We start from the raw sequence: 20,409 nt of genomic DNA, 5'->3' as shown, positions 1-20,409 counted from the left end.
CAATCTGTTTGGAGATGCTGTCATACATCTCTGGGATAGAATGGGACTAGACCTCCTGGTTCAGGGGTAGGGACATTACAAGAGCCCCTTTAAGTCTCCTATTTACATTTTTGAGTAAAGGAGAATCAAACGGGCAAACTAACTAATTGGCAATGCCTTAAAAGGTACACTGTAACAAAAATAAATCTTTAAGGGAGATGTAGTTAATTGGATTAAGATGCTCAGTCTGGAGTTGATTATGCATAGGCTTAAGGTGAGAGGAAAGATTTAAAAGGGACCTAAGGGGCAATTTTTTCATGCCACAGATGGTGTGCATATGGATTGAGCTGCCAGAGGAAGTGGTGGAGGCTGGTACAATTACAGCATTTAAAAAGGCATCTGGATGGGTATATGAATAGGAAGGGTTTAAAAGGACATGGACTAAATGCTGGCAAATGGGACTAGATTAATTTGGCAAATCTGATTGGGCATTGGTGAGTTGGACTGAAAGGTCTGTTTCCATGCTATAACTCTGACTCTATGCACTCCAGTCCCTGTGGTGCCCACTGGTTGTGGAAGACTTCAAGTTTACAATGGCAATCATGTATTTCCCCTTCCATGGAGAGCATGACCTGTGGAATTCTATTTGTATGTACTGAAGGAGAATTGATATCTATTATGAGTGGCTAGCACTGCTGCCTCACAGCATCAGGGACCCAGGTTCGATTCCAGCATCTGGCAATTGTCTGTGTGGAGTTTGCACATTCGCCCCAGTGTCTGCCTGGGTTTCCTCCGGGTGCTCCAGTTTCCTCTCTCAGTTCAAAGATGTGCAGCTCAGGGTGAATTGGCTGTACTAAATTGCCCATTGTGTTCAGGGATGTGTAGGTTAAGTGCATTATTCAGGGGTCAATATAGGGTAGGAGGAATGGGTCTGGGTAAATTACTCTTCAGAGAGTCAGTGTGGAGTTGTTGGGCTGAAGGGCCTGTTTCCACACTATAGGGATTCTAAAATCTGTTTCGTTGAATGATATCAAATTGAATCTTGAATCAAGAGTTCAATCAAATAAGTTGGGATGTTCTACTCCAATGATGTGTGAACTGATTCAGACTTCACTATATTAATAAGTTGAAATAAAGGTCAATGTAAATTTATGTAGAATTGTAACTTTTAATTTTTAAAAATTCTTTCATGTGATGAGAGCATTGCTGGCAAGGCCATTAGTTATCGCCCATCTATAATTACTCTGAAGAAGGTGATAGTAATGAGCTGCTGTCTTGAACCACTGCAGTCCTTTGGCTGTAGGGATTCCCACAATGCTGTTGGCGAAGGCAATCCTCAAATTTGACCAAGGTGAGGGGACAGCAATATTTTTCTAAATCAGGATCATGATTGGCTTGGAGAGGGGCTTGCATCTTGGTGGTGTTCCCATGTATCTGCTGCCCTTTGTCCTTCGTGATGGTAATGGTTGTGGATTTGGATGGTGCTATCAAAGTAGCCTTGACATATTGCTGCCGTGTGTCTTGTAGACGGTACGCATTGCTGCTGCTGACTGTCAGTGGTGAAGGGAGTGGATGTGGTGCCAGTCAAGTGAGCTGCTTTGTCCTGGATGGTGTTGAACTTCTTGAGTGTTGTTGGAGTTGCACTCATCCAGGTTGTGACTCATTACAATCCTGACCCGTGCCTTGTCAATGATGGTCAGGTTTTGGGGAGTCAGGAGGTGAGTTACTTAATATTCCTAACCTCTGGCCTGCTCTTAGAGCTGCAGTGTATACGCAGTTTGGCTGTCTAATTGATGGAGACTTCTGGGTGTTGCTGATGGGGGATTAGGTGATGTCATTGACCATCAGAGGAAGATGATTAGATGCTCTCTTGTTGGAAATGGTCTGGCCCTTGTGTGTTGAGGTTGTCCCTTGCCACTTCAACCCTAGCCTCTGTATTATCCTGGTCTTGCTGTTCCTGAGTATTGTCTGACTCGGTGCCTTGTGTGTTACAAATTCAACATGGGGGTGAGGGGGGGAGCTTCTGAAGCAAAAAGAAAGTTGTGAACTTTTGTTCCAAAGTGATGTCAGTTTATTAAATCTTGAGTGCCTGCCTTAATGCTCATCCATGAACAGTCTTGTCAGAAAATGAAATGGAAGAGAACCTGAGAATTGAGCATTGCCATTTGAGCAGAGTGTGCCTGGGGCTAAATGCCACTCCCTCTAGCGTGTTAGAAATCTTTGTTAGCATCGTTAGTGACAGATAAATTAACTTCAACGTTGTGAAATTGAGAGCTGAGTTGGGGTGGGAAAGTTAATAGGAATGTAACTCCAAGTTCTGATGCTGTTACCTTCATAAACGGTATGTAAATCTTTCAGTGGCATGTTTATTGAATTACTCACGGCTGTGTGGTTCTCAGTCTCAGCCATGTGAACTGAGATTTGCTTGAATGGGATTCTAACCAGTAGCAGCTTGTTCAGTAGCTAATTTAGGCAGTGGAGGACTAATGGCGCAGTGGGTAGTGTCCCTGTCTCTGACCCAGAAGCTCCATGTTTGAGTTCCTCTCCAGGACTTTGGTTGGGGAAGGTACATCCAAGATGCAGCCAAATAGGCTGAGTTATCAATTTGCAAATCTCTCCTGATGTGCCTTAATGCAGGTGATAAGAATGAAAGAGTCCTGAGTCAGGCACACGATGGAGGCACTGGCAATGTAGGGGTCCTGGGCCCGTCCACTCCACAGCAGCCGCTTCCCTTTTTTTTCTTCCCATCTACGGTGGTGAAGAAGGTGACATCGTGGAAGAGGGCGGCCAGAGTGAGACTTCTGGCGAGGCAGCGGCCTGTCCTGGCTGGGGACGCCTAGTCGCCGAAGTCGCGGAGTGGGGGGCTCCTGTTTGTGTTAGGCCCAGAGCCGGAGTTTTCTGGTTATTGGCACGGCAGTGGGGAGAGTGTGGGTTTGGCACGGGAACCGAAGTCAGCAAGGCAGGCCCAGCAACGAAGAAATGGCACCTAAAGAGTGGTGAGCCAGTGCAGGACTCATGGTGGAAGGAGCAGGATGACAATGGACTCTGTTATACCTTTTTAGAGTGTTAGATATATAGCACGGAAACAGACCCTGTCAGATGGTGGAAGTTGAATTCAATTTTTAAAAAATCTAGATTTAAGAATCAAATGATGACCATCTGGTTCACGATTGCTCTTTAGGGAAGGACATTCCAGAAGCAGACAGTATAGGTTTAAGGTGAGAGGGGAAAATTTAAAAAGGATCTAAGGGACAACTTTGGGTGGCACAGTGGTTAGCATTGCTGCCTTACGGTGCCAGGAATCCGGGTTCGATTCCTGCTTCACAGTGCCAGGAATCCAGGTTCAATTCCTACCTTGTGGAGTTTGCACCTTCTTCCCATGTCTGTGTGGGTTTCCTTCGGTGCTCTGGTTTCCTGCCACAGTCCAAAGATGCGCAGGTCAGGGTGGATTGGCCATGCTAAACTGCCCATTGGGTTAGATGCATTAGTCAGGGGTAAATATAGGGTAATGGGTCTGGATGGGTTTCTCTTTGGAGGGTTGGTGTGGACTTGTTGGGCCAAAGGACCTCTTTCCATACTATAGGGAATCTAATCTCATCAAAATATTTCGGTTCAACTTGCCATACCGACCACATACCCTAAATTAATCCAGTCCCATTTGCCAGCATTTGGCCCAGATCTCTCTCAACCCTTCCAATTCATATACCCATTCAGATGCCATTTAAATGTTGTAATTGTACGGCCTCCATCACTTCCTCTGGCAGCTCAGTTGCTGGCTCTGTGTGAAGCATTGCAGCCACCACATGTCTGACCTTGACACCCTTCCACATTCTTTGTTTTAAAAATTCAATCCCAGGATTGCTGGCTGAGCCAGCATTTATTGCTCATCTCTAATTGGCCCTTGAGAAAGTGCTAGTGAGCTGTCTCCTTGAGCAACACTGATGGACCAGGTCAGGATGATGACTGGAGGGCAGGTGGATGGTGGTATTTCCACATGTCTGCCCTTGTCCTTCCAAGTGGATGTGGTCATGGGTTTGGAAAGTGCAGTCTAAGGAGTCTTGGTGAATTTCTGCAGTACGTTTTGCAGATGGTACACGCTGTTGCTACTGTGTGTTAGTGATGGAGGGATTGTGTACTTGGGACAAACCCGATCAAATGGCAACCTTTGAATTACAGCAAATGGAACCAGCGATGTGCTGGTTGGTCAAATATTCTGCATAACTGCAGCCAAACCTGACCAAGCAAAAATTTGAGATATCAACATCTCTCGAAAAAAAAACCGTTAAAAACATCAACACACCACCTCAAGTCAATGTAAAAGCACACAGCAAGTAGAAGAAATGTATACAGGGGCTTATACTTTATTTACATTGCGGTATTTACCATTTGATAGGTGCTGGTTAAAATGAAGTTTACTGTACCATAGTTGGAGTGGTTCTAGCTAATCCAACCCAGGACAAGCCAGGGCACAACTGTGGCCAACCCTTAATCTTGTGCTCTCTGTTTAAAAACTTGTCATACTTGTGAAGCATAGTTTTTCTCTTCATATTCCTGAAGCTGTAATCATCTTCAGCTCAGCAAATGAGGAGGCTCACTTGGCTTCACTCCCTCAAGTAAGTCAAAGAAAGCCACTGCACTGTGTGCGTTGTCAAGACCTCTCAGCTTATCGATCTTGGAGGAGCAAATTACTGCCATTGCTGGAATCAAGTGCTGGAGATCACAGCGGGTCAGGCAGTATCCATGGAGAGACAGCAAGCTAACGATGACTCTTAAGAGCTGACATGAAGTGTGGAGGGGATGTATTCTCTGTCACTATGTCCCCTCTCTCCTCCTCCCATCCCAGTAGGATTGTCTGTGCTTTCAAGATTGGCAGTTAGACACCCCATCGTTCTGCCATCCCCACATTCCGATCACTTAATTCGAACTATCAAGACTCTTTCTCCCCCAGCAACTATTGCGTAAATGCTGCCCCCTTCACAAGTCATGTCAGCTCTGATGAAGGTTTCATTTGAGACTCGAAACTTTAGCTTGTTCCCTGTCTCCATGGATACAGCCTGATTTGCTGTGATCTCCAACATCTTTTGTTGTCTGTCCTGGAACTGGGGCATTGTGAAATAGAGCAAGCGCCTACACCCCTCTCTCTTTGCGCACGTCCAGCAATCAGCAGGCACGTTGGGTGTGGCATCTCCACCTAGAACATTGGCTGACTCAACCATAACCAGGGAACACTGGGTGTGCCCATCCAGTGAGATATACAGCTCCTTTCACAAGCAGCTTCATTTCAGTGAGGTTCATTCTTTAGCTACAAGCAGCTCCCTGTCCGCAGACGCTGAGTCTTGTCCGAGTCACTGGTTGAAGAGTCCATTGAGCGTGCTTAATAACAGATTCAACACAGACATTTCCTGTCGGTTTACAAGACTCTCCATGTTGTAAGTCGTAGCAGATTCCTTGTGTGCTTATAGTTGTCAAAAAACCTTAGCGCAGTTACTGATCTAAAGGTGGTTGCCAGCAAGTATGTGTTGTTTTTTTTCTCTCGAATGTGGGTGCATGGCTCTTGTCCAAATCCCTTCTGATGCCAGAGGTTTGATATTACTGTTGTTTTCTTTCTCCTTCAATTATGTCTGGTGTTGGAAGAGTCTGCCCCAGGCCCTTATTTAGATGGTGAATAGTTGTCTTAGAGCAGACACTCTGGGAGAGAATTAATTTCTTGGCAGCAAGAGCATCATGGAGCACTTTATTTTGACTCTCTTTATTGTGGCGTAGCCTGTTATTGGTGTTCTAAGAAATGCCACAGATCATTCATGCATGGCAAGATCCCACAGACAGCTACTCACAAGCCAATTTGTTTGCATTGGTTATGGAAGTACAAATATTTGCCCAGGATATTAACACACTGGCTCAGTGGTTAGCACAGCTGTCTCAGTGCCAGGGACCCGGGTTCGATGCTAGCTTTGGGTAACTGCCTGTTTGGAGTTTGCAAGTTCTCCCCATGTCTGTGTGGGTGTCCCCCAGATGCTCCAATTTACTCTCTCAGTCCAAAGGTGTGCAGGTTAGGATGGATTGGCCATGGGAAATGCAGGGTTAGGGTGAGATGGGTTTGGGTGGTATGCCATTAGGTGGGTCAGTGTGCACTTGGTGGCCCAAATGGCCTGCTTGCACATTGTAGAGTTTCTATGATTCTATATTAAAGAACATTCTCTCTTCTTCTTCCTCCCTTCACCTCTACCCTCTCACTGCACTGTCAGCCTGAGTTATGTACTTCTGCGCCTGCAGCGGGTTTTGGGGTGGCACAGTGGTTCAGTGGTTAGCACTGCTACCTAACAGCACCAGGGACCCGGGTTCAATTCCACCCTCGGGCGACTGTCCGTGTGGAGTTTGCACGTTCTCCTTGTGTCTGCGTGGGTTTCCTCTGGGTGCTCCGATTTCTTCCCACAATCCAAAGATGTGCAGATTAGGAAAAATTGCCCATACCATTCAAGAATATATAGATTACCTGCATTGGTTAGGGATAAATATAGGCTTAGGAGGAATGGTTCTTGGTGGGTTACTCTTTGGAGGGTTGATGTGGACATGTTGGGTGAAGGGCCTGTTTCCGTACTGTAGGGATTCTGTTATGAAATGTCTGACACCAGGATGAGAGTACAATCTACAAAGCTGTGACTGAATTGTTCAATGTTGGAAGTACTCCAGTGCTGAGTGTGTTTCACTCGAGAATCATATGGTGCTGAATTACAGTTCATGAGGTGAGAGGTCGAGCAACATACAGGCATGTTGTATTCCGGAGCAATGGACAGTGGTAGGGGTCTCCAACAGATTTGCAAGTTGACACTTGAACTGTTTGGTCATGTTTTATGAGCTCTCCTTTGGCACTCCCTGGCTCAGAGGTGGGGACATTACCTATCATACCACAGAATCTCTTAAGCACTTTGCAAGAATGTATGTGATTTACGTGCTTCTGCTTGCAATTTTAGGGTCTCCGTATTACTGGATCAGCTGTGTCCCAGCAGCGCAGCTTCCACACATAAAAGGATGACTGATGAACAGTTTGAGGTTGGCCCACCACCCTTGCACAATATGTACCAAGCTTTGTCAGGTAAGTCCACTGTTATTTGTGTGTGTTTTGAATGCAGCAAAGGTGGATGTGCCTCAGTTCAAGGTGATGATCAGTAGAGTTGGTTGCCACCCCATGACAGGCTTTAAGACACCAACGTTGACTCCACCTGATGAAGGAGCAGTGCTTTGCAAGCTTGTGATTTAAAAAAAACTGTTGGACTATAACCTGTTGTGTGACTCTTTGGTGTTGTCCACCCCAGTCTGACATCGGCACCTCCCACGGCAAGGTCTTGCCGTGTGACAGAGCGTATTGCGCTGAAATCTCGCTCCCATAATCTCTGGTCTTGTTCTGTTTGCAAGCTTTCTGTAGTGCAGTCAGAGCTTGAACTTGTGCCGTCAGGTTAAATACAACAAATGTGTGATGCCCTTAGCCATAATTGTCTTTCAGAATCTTCCTTTGTGTACTTAAAGCCTGATGGTCTCCTTCAATTAGTACAAATGTGTTGGAAATTATTGCTTAAGCAGCTGCATTCTTCAACACTCTGCAATGTACAACAGTGAGCTGTTATAGGGGCTATTGTGGTGTATGGTCTATGGGGGTTTGTGTGAAAGCAAAGTACCCAACAATGGTACTTGTTGAAGGGGCTGACCATACACAGCTCAGTAGTTGTTGCTTGTTCTTGGGTCTCCTCTATTCACCATCCAGTGCCATCTGGACCACTGTTCTTGGCACAGTGTTCCAGGAGGTTAACTCTGGGTCAGTGTGCAGTACACACACCTCTGAGTTGCGTGGCTCAGGGTTCAAGTCCCACTCTCCAGGGCTTGAGTCCTCAAGTCCCACTCACCAATCCAAGACAATACTCGCATTCAAAACACAGTGCATCCTCTGAGGTTTCTAGAGTGGTTAATATCTTAAAGGGTTAACTGACATCATTGTGATTGGGTGAAAGTGAGGACTGCAGATGCTGGAAATCAGAGTCAAGTTTAGATGCTGCTGGAAAAGCACAGGCAGCATCCAAGGAGCAGGAAAATAGATGTTTTGGGCAACAGCGACTTTTCTTGATGAAGGGCTTTGCCCGAAACCTCAATTCTCCTGGTCCTCTGATGCCACCTGACCTGCTGTGCTTTTCTAGCACCACTTTAATCTTGACTCTGATCATTGTGATCGGCTGCACCCATCAGGACATTGGGGACTGATCCAGTGGGGGGATTGACCAGCTCAGTTGGTTTATACCAGTTGCTATTCTAACCTGTAAGACCAGTTCTGGTGCTAAGTCACATAGCTGACAGTGATCAGAGTTCACTGTTGGGTCAAACCTGATGCGTGATACTCTGGTGTCGCTCTGATGTAATGTAACTAGCTATCAAGTGCCAAGGAATAAACCTAGTCCATTTGTCAACTTTAAACCTCGTTTCTGATTAAGAGACACTATGACTTTGACTTTGTGTGGGTATCCTGCTCCACTTGGTATCAGTAATCACTAAAACCATTCGGATTCATAGCAGAGAGTCTATCCACAATATCTTGGGTGATTCTGGTGAGCATATCCTCAAAGTATCAGAGGGCTGAGTTTTTGCAGCACTCAGCTCTGTCTTTCATGTGAAAACAAAAAATCCCGCTTTGCAGAAGTGAAGGGAAATTCTTATTGTCCTGCTAAGACGACCAGAAAAAAAGCATTATTTCGCCACTGCCAGATGTCCCGTTGTGCGAGCTGTGTGTGAACAAATTGGCTGTTTTGTTTCTTACATTAAAGCGGTGGCTGAACTTCATGTTTCAGTGGCTATGAAGAATTTTGAGACGTCCAACAATCAGGGCGATCACAATATAAATTAAGTGTTTGTTTCTTTGGGGAGAGTCCACTGGAATCTGCACAGTGGGTTTTGAAAGGTTTAATCCTGAGGGCAGGTTGCTAAAGCTTGTGTAAAACAAAAAAAATTAATCAACCTGTTTAAGAGATGTAATTTCCCACCCTCTGGAGCAGGTGGGACTTGAACCCATGCCTCCCAGTCAAAGGGTAGGGACGCTACCACTGTGCCACAAAAGGGCCCCAGTCTGCGGTCAAACGATCTCCCAGGCATGGACGGTAACCCTGGTCTCTCAGATTAAAAATTTTATGGTGGTCCAACTGAGCCATCTGTGCTTGTGTTCCTTTGAATGCAGAGTTATAGAGTCATAGAGATGTACAATATGGAAACAGACCCTTCGGTCCAACCTGTCTATGCCGACCAGATATCCCAACCCAATCTAGTCCCGCCTACCAGCACCCGGCCCATATCCCTCCAAACCCTTCCTATTCAGATACCCATCCAGATGCCTCTTAAATGGTGCAATTGTACCAGCCTCCACCACTTCCTCTGGCAGCTCATTCCATACACGTACCACCCTCTTTGTGAAAAAGTTGCCCCTTAGGTCTCTTTTATATCTTTCCCCTCTCACCCTAAACCTATGTCCTGTAGTTCTGGACTCCCTGACCCCAGGGAAAAGACTTTGTCTATTTATCCTATCCATGCCCCTCATAATTTTGTAAACCTCTATAAAGTCACCCCTCAGCCTCCAATGCTCCAGGAAAAACAGCCCCAGCCTGTTCAGCCTCTCCCTGTAGCTCAGATCCTTCAACCCTGGCAACATCCTTGTAAATCTTTTCTGAACCCTTTCAAGTTTCAAAACATCTTTCTGATAGGAAGGAGACTAGAATTGCACACAATATTCCAACAGCGGCCTAACCTATGTCCTGTACAGCCGCAAAATGACCTCCCAACTCCTGTACTCCATGCTCTGACCAATAAAGGAAAGCATACCAAACACCACCTTCACTATCCTATCTACCTGCGACTCCACTTTCAAGGGGTTATGAACCTGCACTCCAAAGTCTCCTTGTTCAGCAACACTCCCTAGGACCTTACCATTAAGTGTATAAGGCCTGCTAAGATTTGCTTTCCCAAAATGCAGCACCTCGCATTTAACTGAATTAAACTCCATCTGTCACCCCTCAGTCCATTGGCCCATCTGGTCCAGATCCTGTTGTAATCTGAGGGAACTCTCTTCGCTGTCCACTACACCTCCAATTTTGGTGTCATCTACAAACTTACTAACTGTACCTCTTATGCTCGCATCCAAATCATTTATGTAAATGACAAAAAGTAGAGGGCCCAGCACCAATCCTTGTGGCACTCCACTGGTCACAGGCCTCCAGTCTGAAAAACAACCCTCCACCACCGCCCTCTGTCTTCTACCTTTTGAGCCAGTTCTGTATCCAAATGGCTAGTTCTCCCTGTCTGGATTAAGGAATGATTTACAAAGAGCAGTCCATTTAGGCATGATGTCAGGTAGTACTTATCCAAAGAATAGTGAAAAGCTGAAAAACAAAAATTGCTGGCAGGTCTGGCAGCATCTGTGGAGAGAAATCAGAGTTAATGTTTTGGGTCGAGTGACCATTCCTCAACATTTCTGCTGTGACTAATCTCTGCCTAAATGTCACCGGACCCGGAATATTAACTCTGATTTCTCTCCACAGATGCTGCCAGACCTGCTGAGCTTTTCCAGCTTTTTTTCTATTTTTGACAGATTTTTAGTTGGGTTAAGGGGTTGTAAAGGTGGATGCCAGCCATTATTCACTTCAGGGGTTGAGTGGCTGTTCATCATTGTTGTGTGTGATGTACAGTACCAGGGTTCTGTGATTTATGAAACTGCTCTTTAGGGATAACGAGACCTGGGAACCTTCAGCAGAATACTGTTACTAATTCTCCTGTCTGTGATAGTCTAAAGATTTTATGAAAAGGTTGAGTCTCAGGAGAAAAGGTTCTTGTCTTTTGTAGCAATGTTTACTAAATATATGTAACTCCCATACACATTACTCTGAAGGCAACATGAGATATGGATGACATAACATTCCCCAACTACAACTGGGGAAGGTGATGGCCTAGTGATATTATCGCTGGATTGTTAACCCAGAGACTCCAGATAATGTTCTGGGTCCCAGGTTCAAATCCCACCATGACAGATGATGGAATTTGAATTCAAGTTTTTTTAAAAAAATCTGGAATTAAGAGTCTGACGATGACCATGCAACCGTTGTCGATTGTTGGAAAAACCCATCTTGTCCACTAACGTCCTTTTATGCCATCCTTATCTGGTCTGGACTACATGTGACTCCAAACCCACAACAATGTAGGTGACTCTAACCTGCCCTCTGGGCTATAAGGAATGGGGCAATAAATGCTGGCCTGGACAGCGATGCCCACATCCTGTGAATGTATAATAATACCAAAGACCCAGCACAACATCCAGTGGTTGTTCTATACCTGAGCGGGTGAAACATAAGCTTAACTCGCTGGTTGACTCTTTTCATGTCCTTTATATAAGGCTCCTGCTCTTTGTGTCTTCCTCACTGATGTCTCTCTCTCTCTCTCTCTCTCTGTTCTTTTCATTCCTAATGAAGAATGCCAGACAGGCCTCATGTTTCAATCTGAACAGAAGAAGTTGGATGAGGCAACATACAAACTGGACAAACTATCGCAGGAGCTGGACTCGATGTGGTCCACACAGAGCAGCCCTGTGGTTACTGATGCGGCTCCATCTGACAGCAAGGTATCATTGTGATAAACCTTGGAGGAGGAGGGAGATGTCATGTTAACAAAGCAGCCTCCCGGGAGGTCAAGCAAAGCCTCTTGTTTGAAAAGACAGTGCTTCCAAGACTGCAGCACTCCCTTAGCACTGCACGGGGACTAGCTTTGCCGTCCAAGAGTAAAATTTTACTCACAACCTGAGGCGATCGCGCTACTCATTGAATCACGGCTGGCACAGGGTCGGATTTTGGGTTGGAGAGGGGACCGGGTGCGATATTAAATTTTGTGTTCCTCATAGCTGCTCAGCGAGGATCTGTTTAAAAGAAGCGCAACGCTGAATCCTCAAAGCACATGGGCAAGAAATAATTAACAAAGCCCCAGCAAGTTGGGTGGCATCTGTGCGGAAATGTTTGGGGTGCTTGATATGCCGTGTCATTCTTTTTTTTCAAATGTTTCAGACCTTTTGGAAAGAGAGCTCAATGACCGCCTCGCCATCATCCAATGTGTACGGCCCAAGCTGGATGGAGTCACAGACGAAACGTGACGAGCTGTTGCCAGTTGTTAGCGTGACTCGATCGCCCTCTCCACGGACATCACCAGCCTACACACCGCTGCCCCCACAGCAGCCTTCTTCATCCTATGCTTTCAGTCCTCTGTTCGATCGCGCGCCCTCTCCCCGTGCAATGATGCCCGGTTCGCCAGTGGTGCTTCAGCAGGAGCCCCGTGCTCCATTGGACCGAGCACCCTCTCCCCGTGCCATGATGCCCGGTTCCCCAATGCTGATTCAGCAGGATCCCCGTGCTCCTTTGGACCGAGCACCCTCTCCCCGTGCCATGATGCCCGGTTCCCCAATGGTGCTTCAGCAGGATCCCCGTGTTCCATTGGACCGAGCGCCCTCTCCCTGGGCAATGATGCCCGGTTCCCCAATGGTGCTTCAGCAGGATCCCCGTGCTCCTTTGGACCGAGCGCCCTCTCCCCGGGCAATGATGCCCGGTTCCCCAATGGTGCTTCAGCAGGATCCCCGTGCTCCATTGGACCGAGTGCCCTCTCCCCGGGCAATGATGCCCGGTTCCCCAATGCTGATTCAGCAGGAGCCCCGTGCTCCATTGGACCGAGCACCCTCACCCTGGGCAATGATGCCCGGTTCCCCAATGGTGCTTCAGCAGGATCCCCGTGCTCCATTGGACCGAGCGCCCTCTCCCCGGGCAATGATGCCCAGTTCCCCAATGGTGCTTCAGCAGGATCCCCGTGCTCCACTGGACCGAGCACCATCTCCCCGACCCGGGTTTCTCCCTGTGACCCCGTTCGAGAATCCCGAACCCTCCATCCATCCCCTTGTGGGTGCTGCCCATGAAGCCCAGACTTTGCCCAGTGGGACCATGGAGAGCCCTCTCCCCCAGCAGCCAGGCTTGCTCAGTTCAGTGCCGTCAGCCTACCCCGGAACCTTGGGGCCCACCAGAGTATCCCCCCGTGAGAACTTTCTACCACCGCTTTCTGCTGCCTCCCGGCTTCCCCCGGACCACTACAAGGCTGAGGATGGACGAGGCATGAGTGGCTTCGCACTCGATCCTGGAGTGCTGAACCTCAGTAAAGGTGAAGACTTTTGACATGTTATTTTGGTTGGAATGAGTGCCTTGAATGGTGTAAGATTAGAGATCTGCTTGCTGCCACTTTGTCCTCAACCACTGGCTCCGTGAGCGGGGAATCTTATAGAAGTGTGTAAGATCACGTGAGGCATGGGCTGGGTGAATGCACTCAGTCTTTTTCCCAGGTTGGGAAATCAAGGAGTAGAGGCCTTTGGTTTAAGGTTAGAGAGGAAAGAATGAAAGGGAACCTAAGGGGCTGCTTTTTAACACAGAGGGTGGCATGTATATGGAATGAGCTGCCAGCAGAAATGGTTGAGGCAGGTACATTAAAAGACATTTGGACCATTACAAGGATGGGATAGGAAAGGTTCAGAAGGATATGGGTTGAGTGTGTGATGCTGAAAAAGCACAGCAGGTCAGGCAGCATCCGAGGAACAGGAAAATCGATGTCTCGGGCCGGAGCCCTTCACCAGGAATTGGCCTTGGATATGAGCCAAGTGCAGGGAAATGGGGTTAATGTGGACATACTGGTTGGCATGGACCAGTTTGGGCTGGAGGGCTCCTCTCTGTGCTGTACAAGGGAGAATTTGTATCCTTGTATCCTATCTACAGTTGGAGCTATGTTTGCTAATAACCATTGTAAATCGAATTATTCAAGAGTGGGGGGGGGGGGGGGGGGGGGGTAACAGTGCTTGTGTGGGCAGGTGTCACAATTCATTCAGCGAAGGAAGGATTGTGGAACTGTCCACTCTGTTTCACCAGAGGTCACTTGCTGTATCATTCTATAGTGTGCTGTTTATTTGGGCAAGAGTTGTTTGCGATCTAGCTGAGTGGTGTTACTGTCCCCACAGTGCATATTTTCAGAAGGAATTTGAGGAGGTGCCATGTGAAAGGTTATTGTGGAAAATGAAAACTATTGAGGTAGAGGGTAGCATGTTGGAATGGATAGAAGATTGGCTGGATGCAGAAACCAATATGTATAAGTGGGCCCATTTCTGGCTGGCATGGTGTAATGAGTGGTGTACCAAAGGGATCGGTACTGGGATTCAACTGTTTATAATTTAAGTCTCCAAAATTGCAGGGTACAGGTGAGAGGGGACAAAGTTGAATGGGACCCAAGGAGCAACATTCTCATGCAGAGGGTGGTGAGTGTTTGGAGTGGGCTACCAGAGGAGGTGATGGAGGCTGGTGCAATTGCAATATTTGGAAGGAACATGGGATGGGGAATGATTAGAGTGATACGGGCCAAACCCAGGCAAATGGGATCAGTTCAGTTCAGGAAACCTGGTCGGCATGAATGAGTTGGGCTGAAGACCCTGTTTCCATGCTGTATGACTATGATTTAGATGTCACAACAGAACATGGTTGTGAATTGGCTGGCAAATGAAAGATAGTTAGGAAAGTAAATTGTGAAGTGGCCACAAGGCCTCTAGGAAAACTGTAGATAGATTTTGAATGGGCGAAGATGTGGGAAATGTAAAACTGTCTATTTTGGCAGGAAGCTTTTAAAAATAATTATTATCTAAATAGTAAGAGATTGCAGAGTTGTAAGATGCAGAGGGATCTGGGTGTACTAGTACATGAATTTTGACAGGTTAGTCAGCTAGGAGGTAATCAAAAGCTTATAAAAAGTTAAGTTGTACTGTATTGTGAGGGATATTGAGTACAAAGGTAGGGAGGTTAAACTTCAGATGTATAGGACACTGGTGAGGCAACATTGGAGTACTGTGTAGTGTACTGGACACCTTGGCAAGCTGTAATGAATAGTATACCACAGGTATTAGTGCTGGGATTTAATTTATAATTTGTTTCCAAAATTGAAGGATACAGGTGAGAGGGGAGAGTTGAAAGGGACCTAAGGGGCAACTTTTTCATGCAGAGGGTGGTGAGTGTTTGGAGTGGGCTACCAGAGGTGGTGGTGTAGGCTGGTGAAAGGATGTATGTGCATTGGAGATATTTCTGAGATGGTCTACCAGACAGATACCTGAAATAGGCAAGGTATTTAATAAAGAAAAGTAGGAAAGGTTAAGCTTGAATCAGCTGAAATTTTTAAAAATGAGGTGACTCAATTGAAACATATAAAATCCTGAGGGGACTTGACTGGCTAGATGTGGAAAGACTAGAGGGGCCATAGTTTAAAAATCAGGAGCTGCCTATTTAAAACAGAATGAAGTAATATTTTCTCTGAGAGTCTTGAGCCTTTGAAAAGGAAATGGAAGTGGAGGCCTTGAATAGTTTTAAAGCAGAGGTTTGGAAATGCTTGTTAAGCAAGAGGGTGAAAGGTTAACAGGTGGATGGGCATGCAGGCTGAAGGTTACAATCATGATTCTGTGAGAGGCCTATTCCTGATTTATATGTCCATATACTTCCAGGAATGGATTCTCAACAGTTGATGGGACTGAAGTCTGGAGAAATGATTGATAAATGGTTTTTAAACTCATTCATTCACAGATGACAGTTTGAAGAAGAAGAAACCGGGTGTGTGGGCTGAGGCCGATTTGGACATTGCATACGAGAAGAGACCGTCACAGAACCCTAGCTATGAAACCAGTAAGTCTAGTCTCTGGGCAGCAAATTGATCATTATCCTCAAACATCTTAAAAGGGCTTGTTCAGTGGTTAGCACTCTTGCCTCACAGTGCCAGGGACCCAGATTCGGTTCCACCCTCGGGCGACTGTCTGTGTGGAGTTTGTGCGTTCTTCCCATGTCTGCGTGGGTTTCCTCCCACAGTCCAGAGATGTGCAGGTTAGGGTGGATTGCCCATGCTCAATTACCCCATAGTGTCCAGGGATGGGCAAGCTAGGTGAATTGGCCATGATAAATGTAGGGTTACAGGGATAGGGAAGAGGGATGTGGGTCAGGGTGGGATGGTTTTCAAAGGGTCGGTATGGATTTGATGGCCTGTTTCCACATTGTAGGGAGTCTATGAAAATCACTGCTACAGCACAAGACCATTCAGCCCATCGGCACATTGCAATGTCTCTTCAACTAACCACCTTTCCTGTTCTGCCCCCAAAACCTTGCACATTTCTCCTCTTCACTTATTTATCCAATGTCCTTTTGAAGGTTACTTTCCAACGTGTCTTGACTACCATTTCAGTCAGCGCATTCCCAGATTGTTACATCTTGTTGTGATTTTTTAAAAAAGCGAATTCTGCTTCTCTCCTACCTGGTAGTCTTATTTTCAATTGGTACCTAAGCATTCTAAGCTTTCCAACCCCCTCCCGAATTCTCCTTCCCAACACACATCAGCTCACTAAATCCCACCCCATGCCAACAAATCAGGATTGTCACATAACTGAAGGAGGCCATTCAGCCCTCTGTATCTGTACTGGCTCTGTCAGCATTTTAAGTTCGTGCCAAAGTCCTGTCCTTTCCTCACAACCCTACACATGATTTTTATTAATCATCTGATGCCCTCTTGAATGCCTCAGTTGAACCTGCTTCCACCACTTTTCCAAATCTTAACTGCTTGCTTTGTGAAAAAGGTCTTCCCCTCCCCACGGATTTGCTCCCTTTGTGAAACACTAAGTCTGTGCCCGCCCTTCCACCCCTCCCAGTTTTTAATTCTGTCTGAAACCACATGAAATTAAAGATGTTAAAATGGGCGTGCTTTGGGTTAACACTGATTTTTAAGAAGTTATGCAACCAAGGCAGGTGAGTGGGGTTGGGCCACAGGTTTGAGGAGTGGCCTTTTCCTTTATCTATGGCTGTAATTTTTCTTTTCCTAACACTTCAGAGCCCCGGAAGGGCACACAGAATTCCTTGGTCAGAGGGTCTCTGTGGACTGGTGATGATTGGGTTGTTCTGAGGGCAGTGCAATCTAATGGTAAAAACTGCAGATGCTGGAAATCAGCAACAAAAACAGAAATTGTTGGAAAAGCTCAGCAGGTCTGGCAGCATTTGTGGAGAGAAATCACAGTTAACCTTTCAGGTCCAGAGACCTTTCTTCAGAACTGATGGTAGCTTGGTTTTTATGCAGAGGTTATGGAGGGGGTGAGGTGGTAATGGTGATAAGGAGTACATGATTGGTGGCGATGGAGCCCAGAGAGAGACTAGTTGGGGACTATGTGTGACTAACAATGGGTTGTGTAATAGACCATGTGATAACAAGGCCCGGTGTGTTGGGGTAAGGACATGGGAGAAGATGCAACAAGCCCTCACATTGTTGAACTTGATGTCGAGTCCAGAAGGCTGCAGAGTTCCCGAGCGGAGAATGAGGTGCTGTTCTCCCAACTTGGGCGGCACGGTGGCACAGTGGTTAGCACTGCTGCCTCTCAATGCCGGAGACCCGGATTCAATTCCCGCCTCAGGCGACCGAATGTGTGGAGTTTGCAAATTCTTCCCGTGCCTGCGTGGGATTCCTCCCACAGTCCAAACATGTGCAGGTTAGGTGAATTGGCCATGCTAAATTGCCCGTAGTGTTAGGTGAAGGGGTAAATGTAGGGGAATGGGTCTGGGTGGATTGCGCTTCGGCAGGTCAGTGTGGACTTGTTGGGCCGAAGGGCCTGTTTCCACACTGTAAGTAATCTAATCTAATGAAACTTGCGCTGAGCTTCACTGGAACACTGCAGCAAGCCTGAGGCAGAGATGCTGGCCAGGGAACAACGTCTAAAATCTAATGGGTGTTTGTCTCTTGGTGTCACTGCAGATCATGAACAGAACTGGAGCACAGCGAAGCATGAAGGGAGCTGGAGGCAAACAGACCTCGATTTGGCCGTTTTCCCAAGCAAGGTGAGTCCCGACCAGTAACATTGCGACCAGTTGTTGCGGAAGGACAACGGGTTTGGCCTCTTCAAGCCTATCTCTCAATTTGGTTACGTTGTCGGGGGAGGGATCGTCACTATTTGCAGGCAATGTAAGCTTCCTATAAATTTGATGAATAGCAAAAGAATTAAAAACTGGGGTTTATTCCACATAAGAATAATGAATGATGAATTTTCAGCAATACGTAGGGAAGAGCAGAATGATTAATGAAAATTGCTTCCTAATAGAGTTGGGATGTACTTGCAGAACAATGAATATCAGTGTCAGGAATATGATAGACCCTTTTATACTGCGACTGATCTGTATTTTAGCTCCAGTTACTACTCCTTGCCCCTTTGGCTCTCTTGCCCAATAAAATTCCATTCAGTATAAGTCCTCAAAATTCACTTCACCATAACAGAGGTCCAGATTTCCATTGGCCCATCTTGTCTGATGCCACCCCCATGCAATGTATATTTTGTATTTCCACCACAGGACAGTTTAGTCCCTGGTATATCAAACTGATTCAACATCTCAATTACCTTCCCAAACCAGGATTGCACCACCTTGTCTCACCCCTTTAATCCCATTCCGAATGGGTCAGCATAGTAGCTTTACCCTGCCTAAGGCTCACATGTCCTTCTGGAGGTGTATTGCCTGGAGCTGAGTACAGTACGTTTCTTTCAATTTATTCCTGGGATCGGCATCTTGCTGGCAAGTTCTTTTTTTTATTGCCCCTTGAGAAGATGGTGGTGAGTAGTGTTTTTGAACCTTTGCAATCCATATGATGTAGGGACATCCCACAGTGCTATGAGGCAGGGAGTTCCAGGATTTTGACCCAGCGACGCTGAAGGAACAGTAATTTATTTCCTAGTCAAGTGGTGAGTGGCTTGGAGGGGAACTTGCAAAGGGTGGTTTTCCCATGTCTCTGCTGATCTTTTCCTTCCACGCAAATGTGGAAGTGCCGGTGTAGGACTGGAGTGGACAAAGTTTAAAAATCACACAACACCAGGTTATAGTTCAACAGGCTTATTTGGAAGTGCAGAATTTCGGAGCGCTGCTCCCTCATCCAGTAGCTAGTGGAGTAGGATCATAGGGCACAGCTTTTATAGCAAAGGTCATAGTGTCATACACTGATGTGATATATTGAACAAACCTAGATAGATACAGCAGGAGAAAGTGAGAACTGCAGATGCTGGAGATCAGAGTAGAGAATGTGGTGCTGGAAAAGCACAGCCGGTCAGGCAGCACCTGAGGAGCAGAAGAATCAGCGTTATGGGCATAAGCCCTTCATCAGCAATCTAGGCTTGTTCAATATATCACATCAATGTATGACACTATGATTTCTTACTATAAATTATGTTTCCTATGATCCTGCTCCACTAGCTACCTGATGAAGGAGCAGCGCTCTGAAAGCTTGTACTTCCAAATAAACCTGTTGGACCATAACCTGGTGTTGTGTGATTTTTAACTTTCTCGACAGAAGCAATCACGAGTTTTGAAAGGTGCTGTCTAAGGAGATTAGTGAGTTGCTGCAGTGCACCTTGTAGATAGTATATACTGCTACTACCTGAAGTTGATGGGGTGGATATTTGTGGGTGCAGTGCCAATCAAGCGGGCTTTATCCTGGATGGTGTCAAGCTTCTTGTGTTGTGGGGTTATACCCATCACACTCCTGACTTGTGCCTTGTGGATGGGCTTTGGGAAGACAGGAGATGAGTTACTGCAATATTCCCAATCTCTGGTCTGCTTTTGCTGCTGTTTTTACAGAGTTTGGTTTCTAATCAGCAGGATCACCCGGGTATTGCTGATGATGGATCCAAAGATGATAGCATTGAGTGTCAAGGGGTGATGATGAGATTCTCTGCTGTTGACGACTGTTGTTGTCTGGCCCTTGTTTGTTGAACTTGTCCCGTGCCCCTTCAGCCCAAGCCTGAATGTTGTCCAGGTCTTGCTGCACGAATGCACGGTCTGATTTGGTACCTTAGGAGCTGTAAATATGATGGAATATAGAAACCAACAGGGAGCCACCATTGAAGTGAAGTGAGCAAACCTCTGTGCAAGCAAAGACCCATTCCTCACTCTGTTAATACTGGGATGGATTAAATCCATTAGGTGCAATTATCACTGAACACTCCACCTTGTATCTGAATACAGGCTCCTGTAATTAACATGGAGTTATGATGTTGACACCCAGTATCTGACATTTGGAGGGTGTGGTGGGCAGGGAGAGGGATAATGAGTGTGCTTCATTGTTTAATTATTCCAATGCTTGGTGGTGATGTCCAGGATTAAACACTTGTCACATTTTTGCTGTGCACGTGCATCAAAGGGACCAGGTGATCAGACAGATCCAAACCTAGGCATGTAGCAATGAATTGGCTCAGTTCCCTCAAACCATCCACCTCAATGGCTTTGGAAAGAGTTGACTTGAGTGAAGGAGGCCATTTAGACCAACCCATCTACACTGGTCCTTTTT

At 46.3% G+C, this 20,409-nt stretch overlaps 1 protein-coding gene across 3 annotated transcripts in view; it reads left to right on the top strand.

Moving 5' to 3' along the window:
• ppp1r13l (protein phosphatase 1, regulatory subunit 13 like) overlaps positions 1-20,409 on the top strand; it is a 52,237-nt gene that overhangs the window by 19,917 nt on the left and 11,911 nt on the right. For 2 of the 3 annotated variants that reach the window (XM_060856196.1, XM_060856195.1), the window contains 5 exons: positions 6,951-7,072; positions 11,472-11,620; positions 12,057-13,191; positions 15,636-15,734; positions 17,836-17,918. In XM_060856196.1, coding sequence (XP_060712179.1) covers positions 7,009-7,072; positions 11,472-11,620; positions 12,057-13,191; positions 15,636-15,734; positions 17,836-17,918 — 1,530 coding nt within the window. In that variant the 5' untranslated portion in view covers positions 6,951-7,008. Of the gene's footprint in view, positions 1-5,273; positions 5,409-6,950; positions 7,073-11,471; positions 11,621-12,056; positions 13,192-15,635; positions 15,735-17,835; positions 17,919-20,409 lie in introns of those variants that run through there. The other variant, XM_060856194.1, reaches the window with a different exon arrangement.

This window comes from Hemiscyllium ocellatum, chromosome 47, assembly GCF_020745735.1.
Source record: "Hemiscyllium ocellatum isolate sHemOce1 chromosome 47, sHemOce1.pat.X.cur, whole genome shotgun sequence".
NCBI lineage: Eukaryota > Metazoa > Chordata > Chondrichthyes > Orectolobiformes > Hemiscylliidae > Hemiscyllium > Hemiscyllium ocellatum.
The sequence above is the reverse complement of the archived record's forward strand: the minus strand, read 5'-3'. Positions and strand labels throughout refer to the sequence as shown.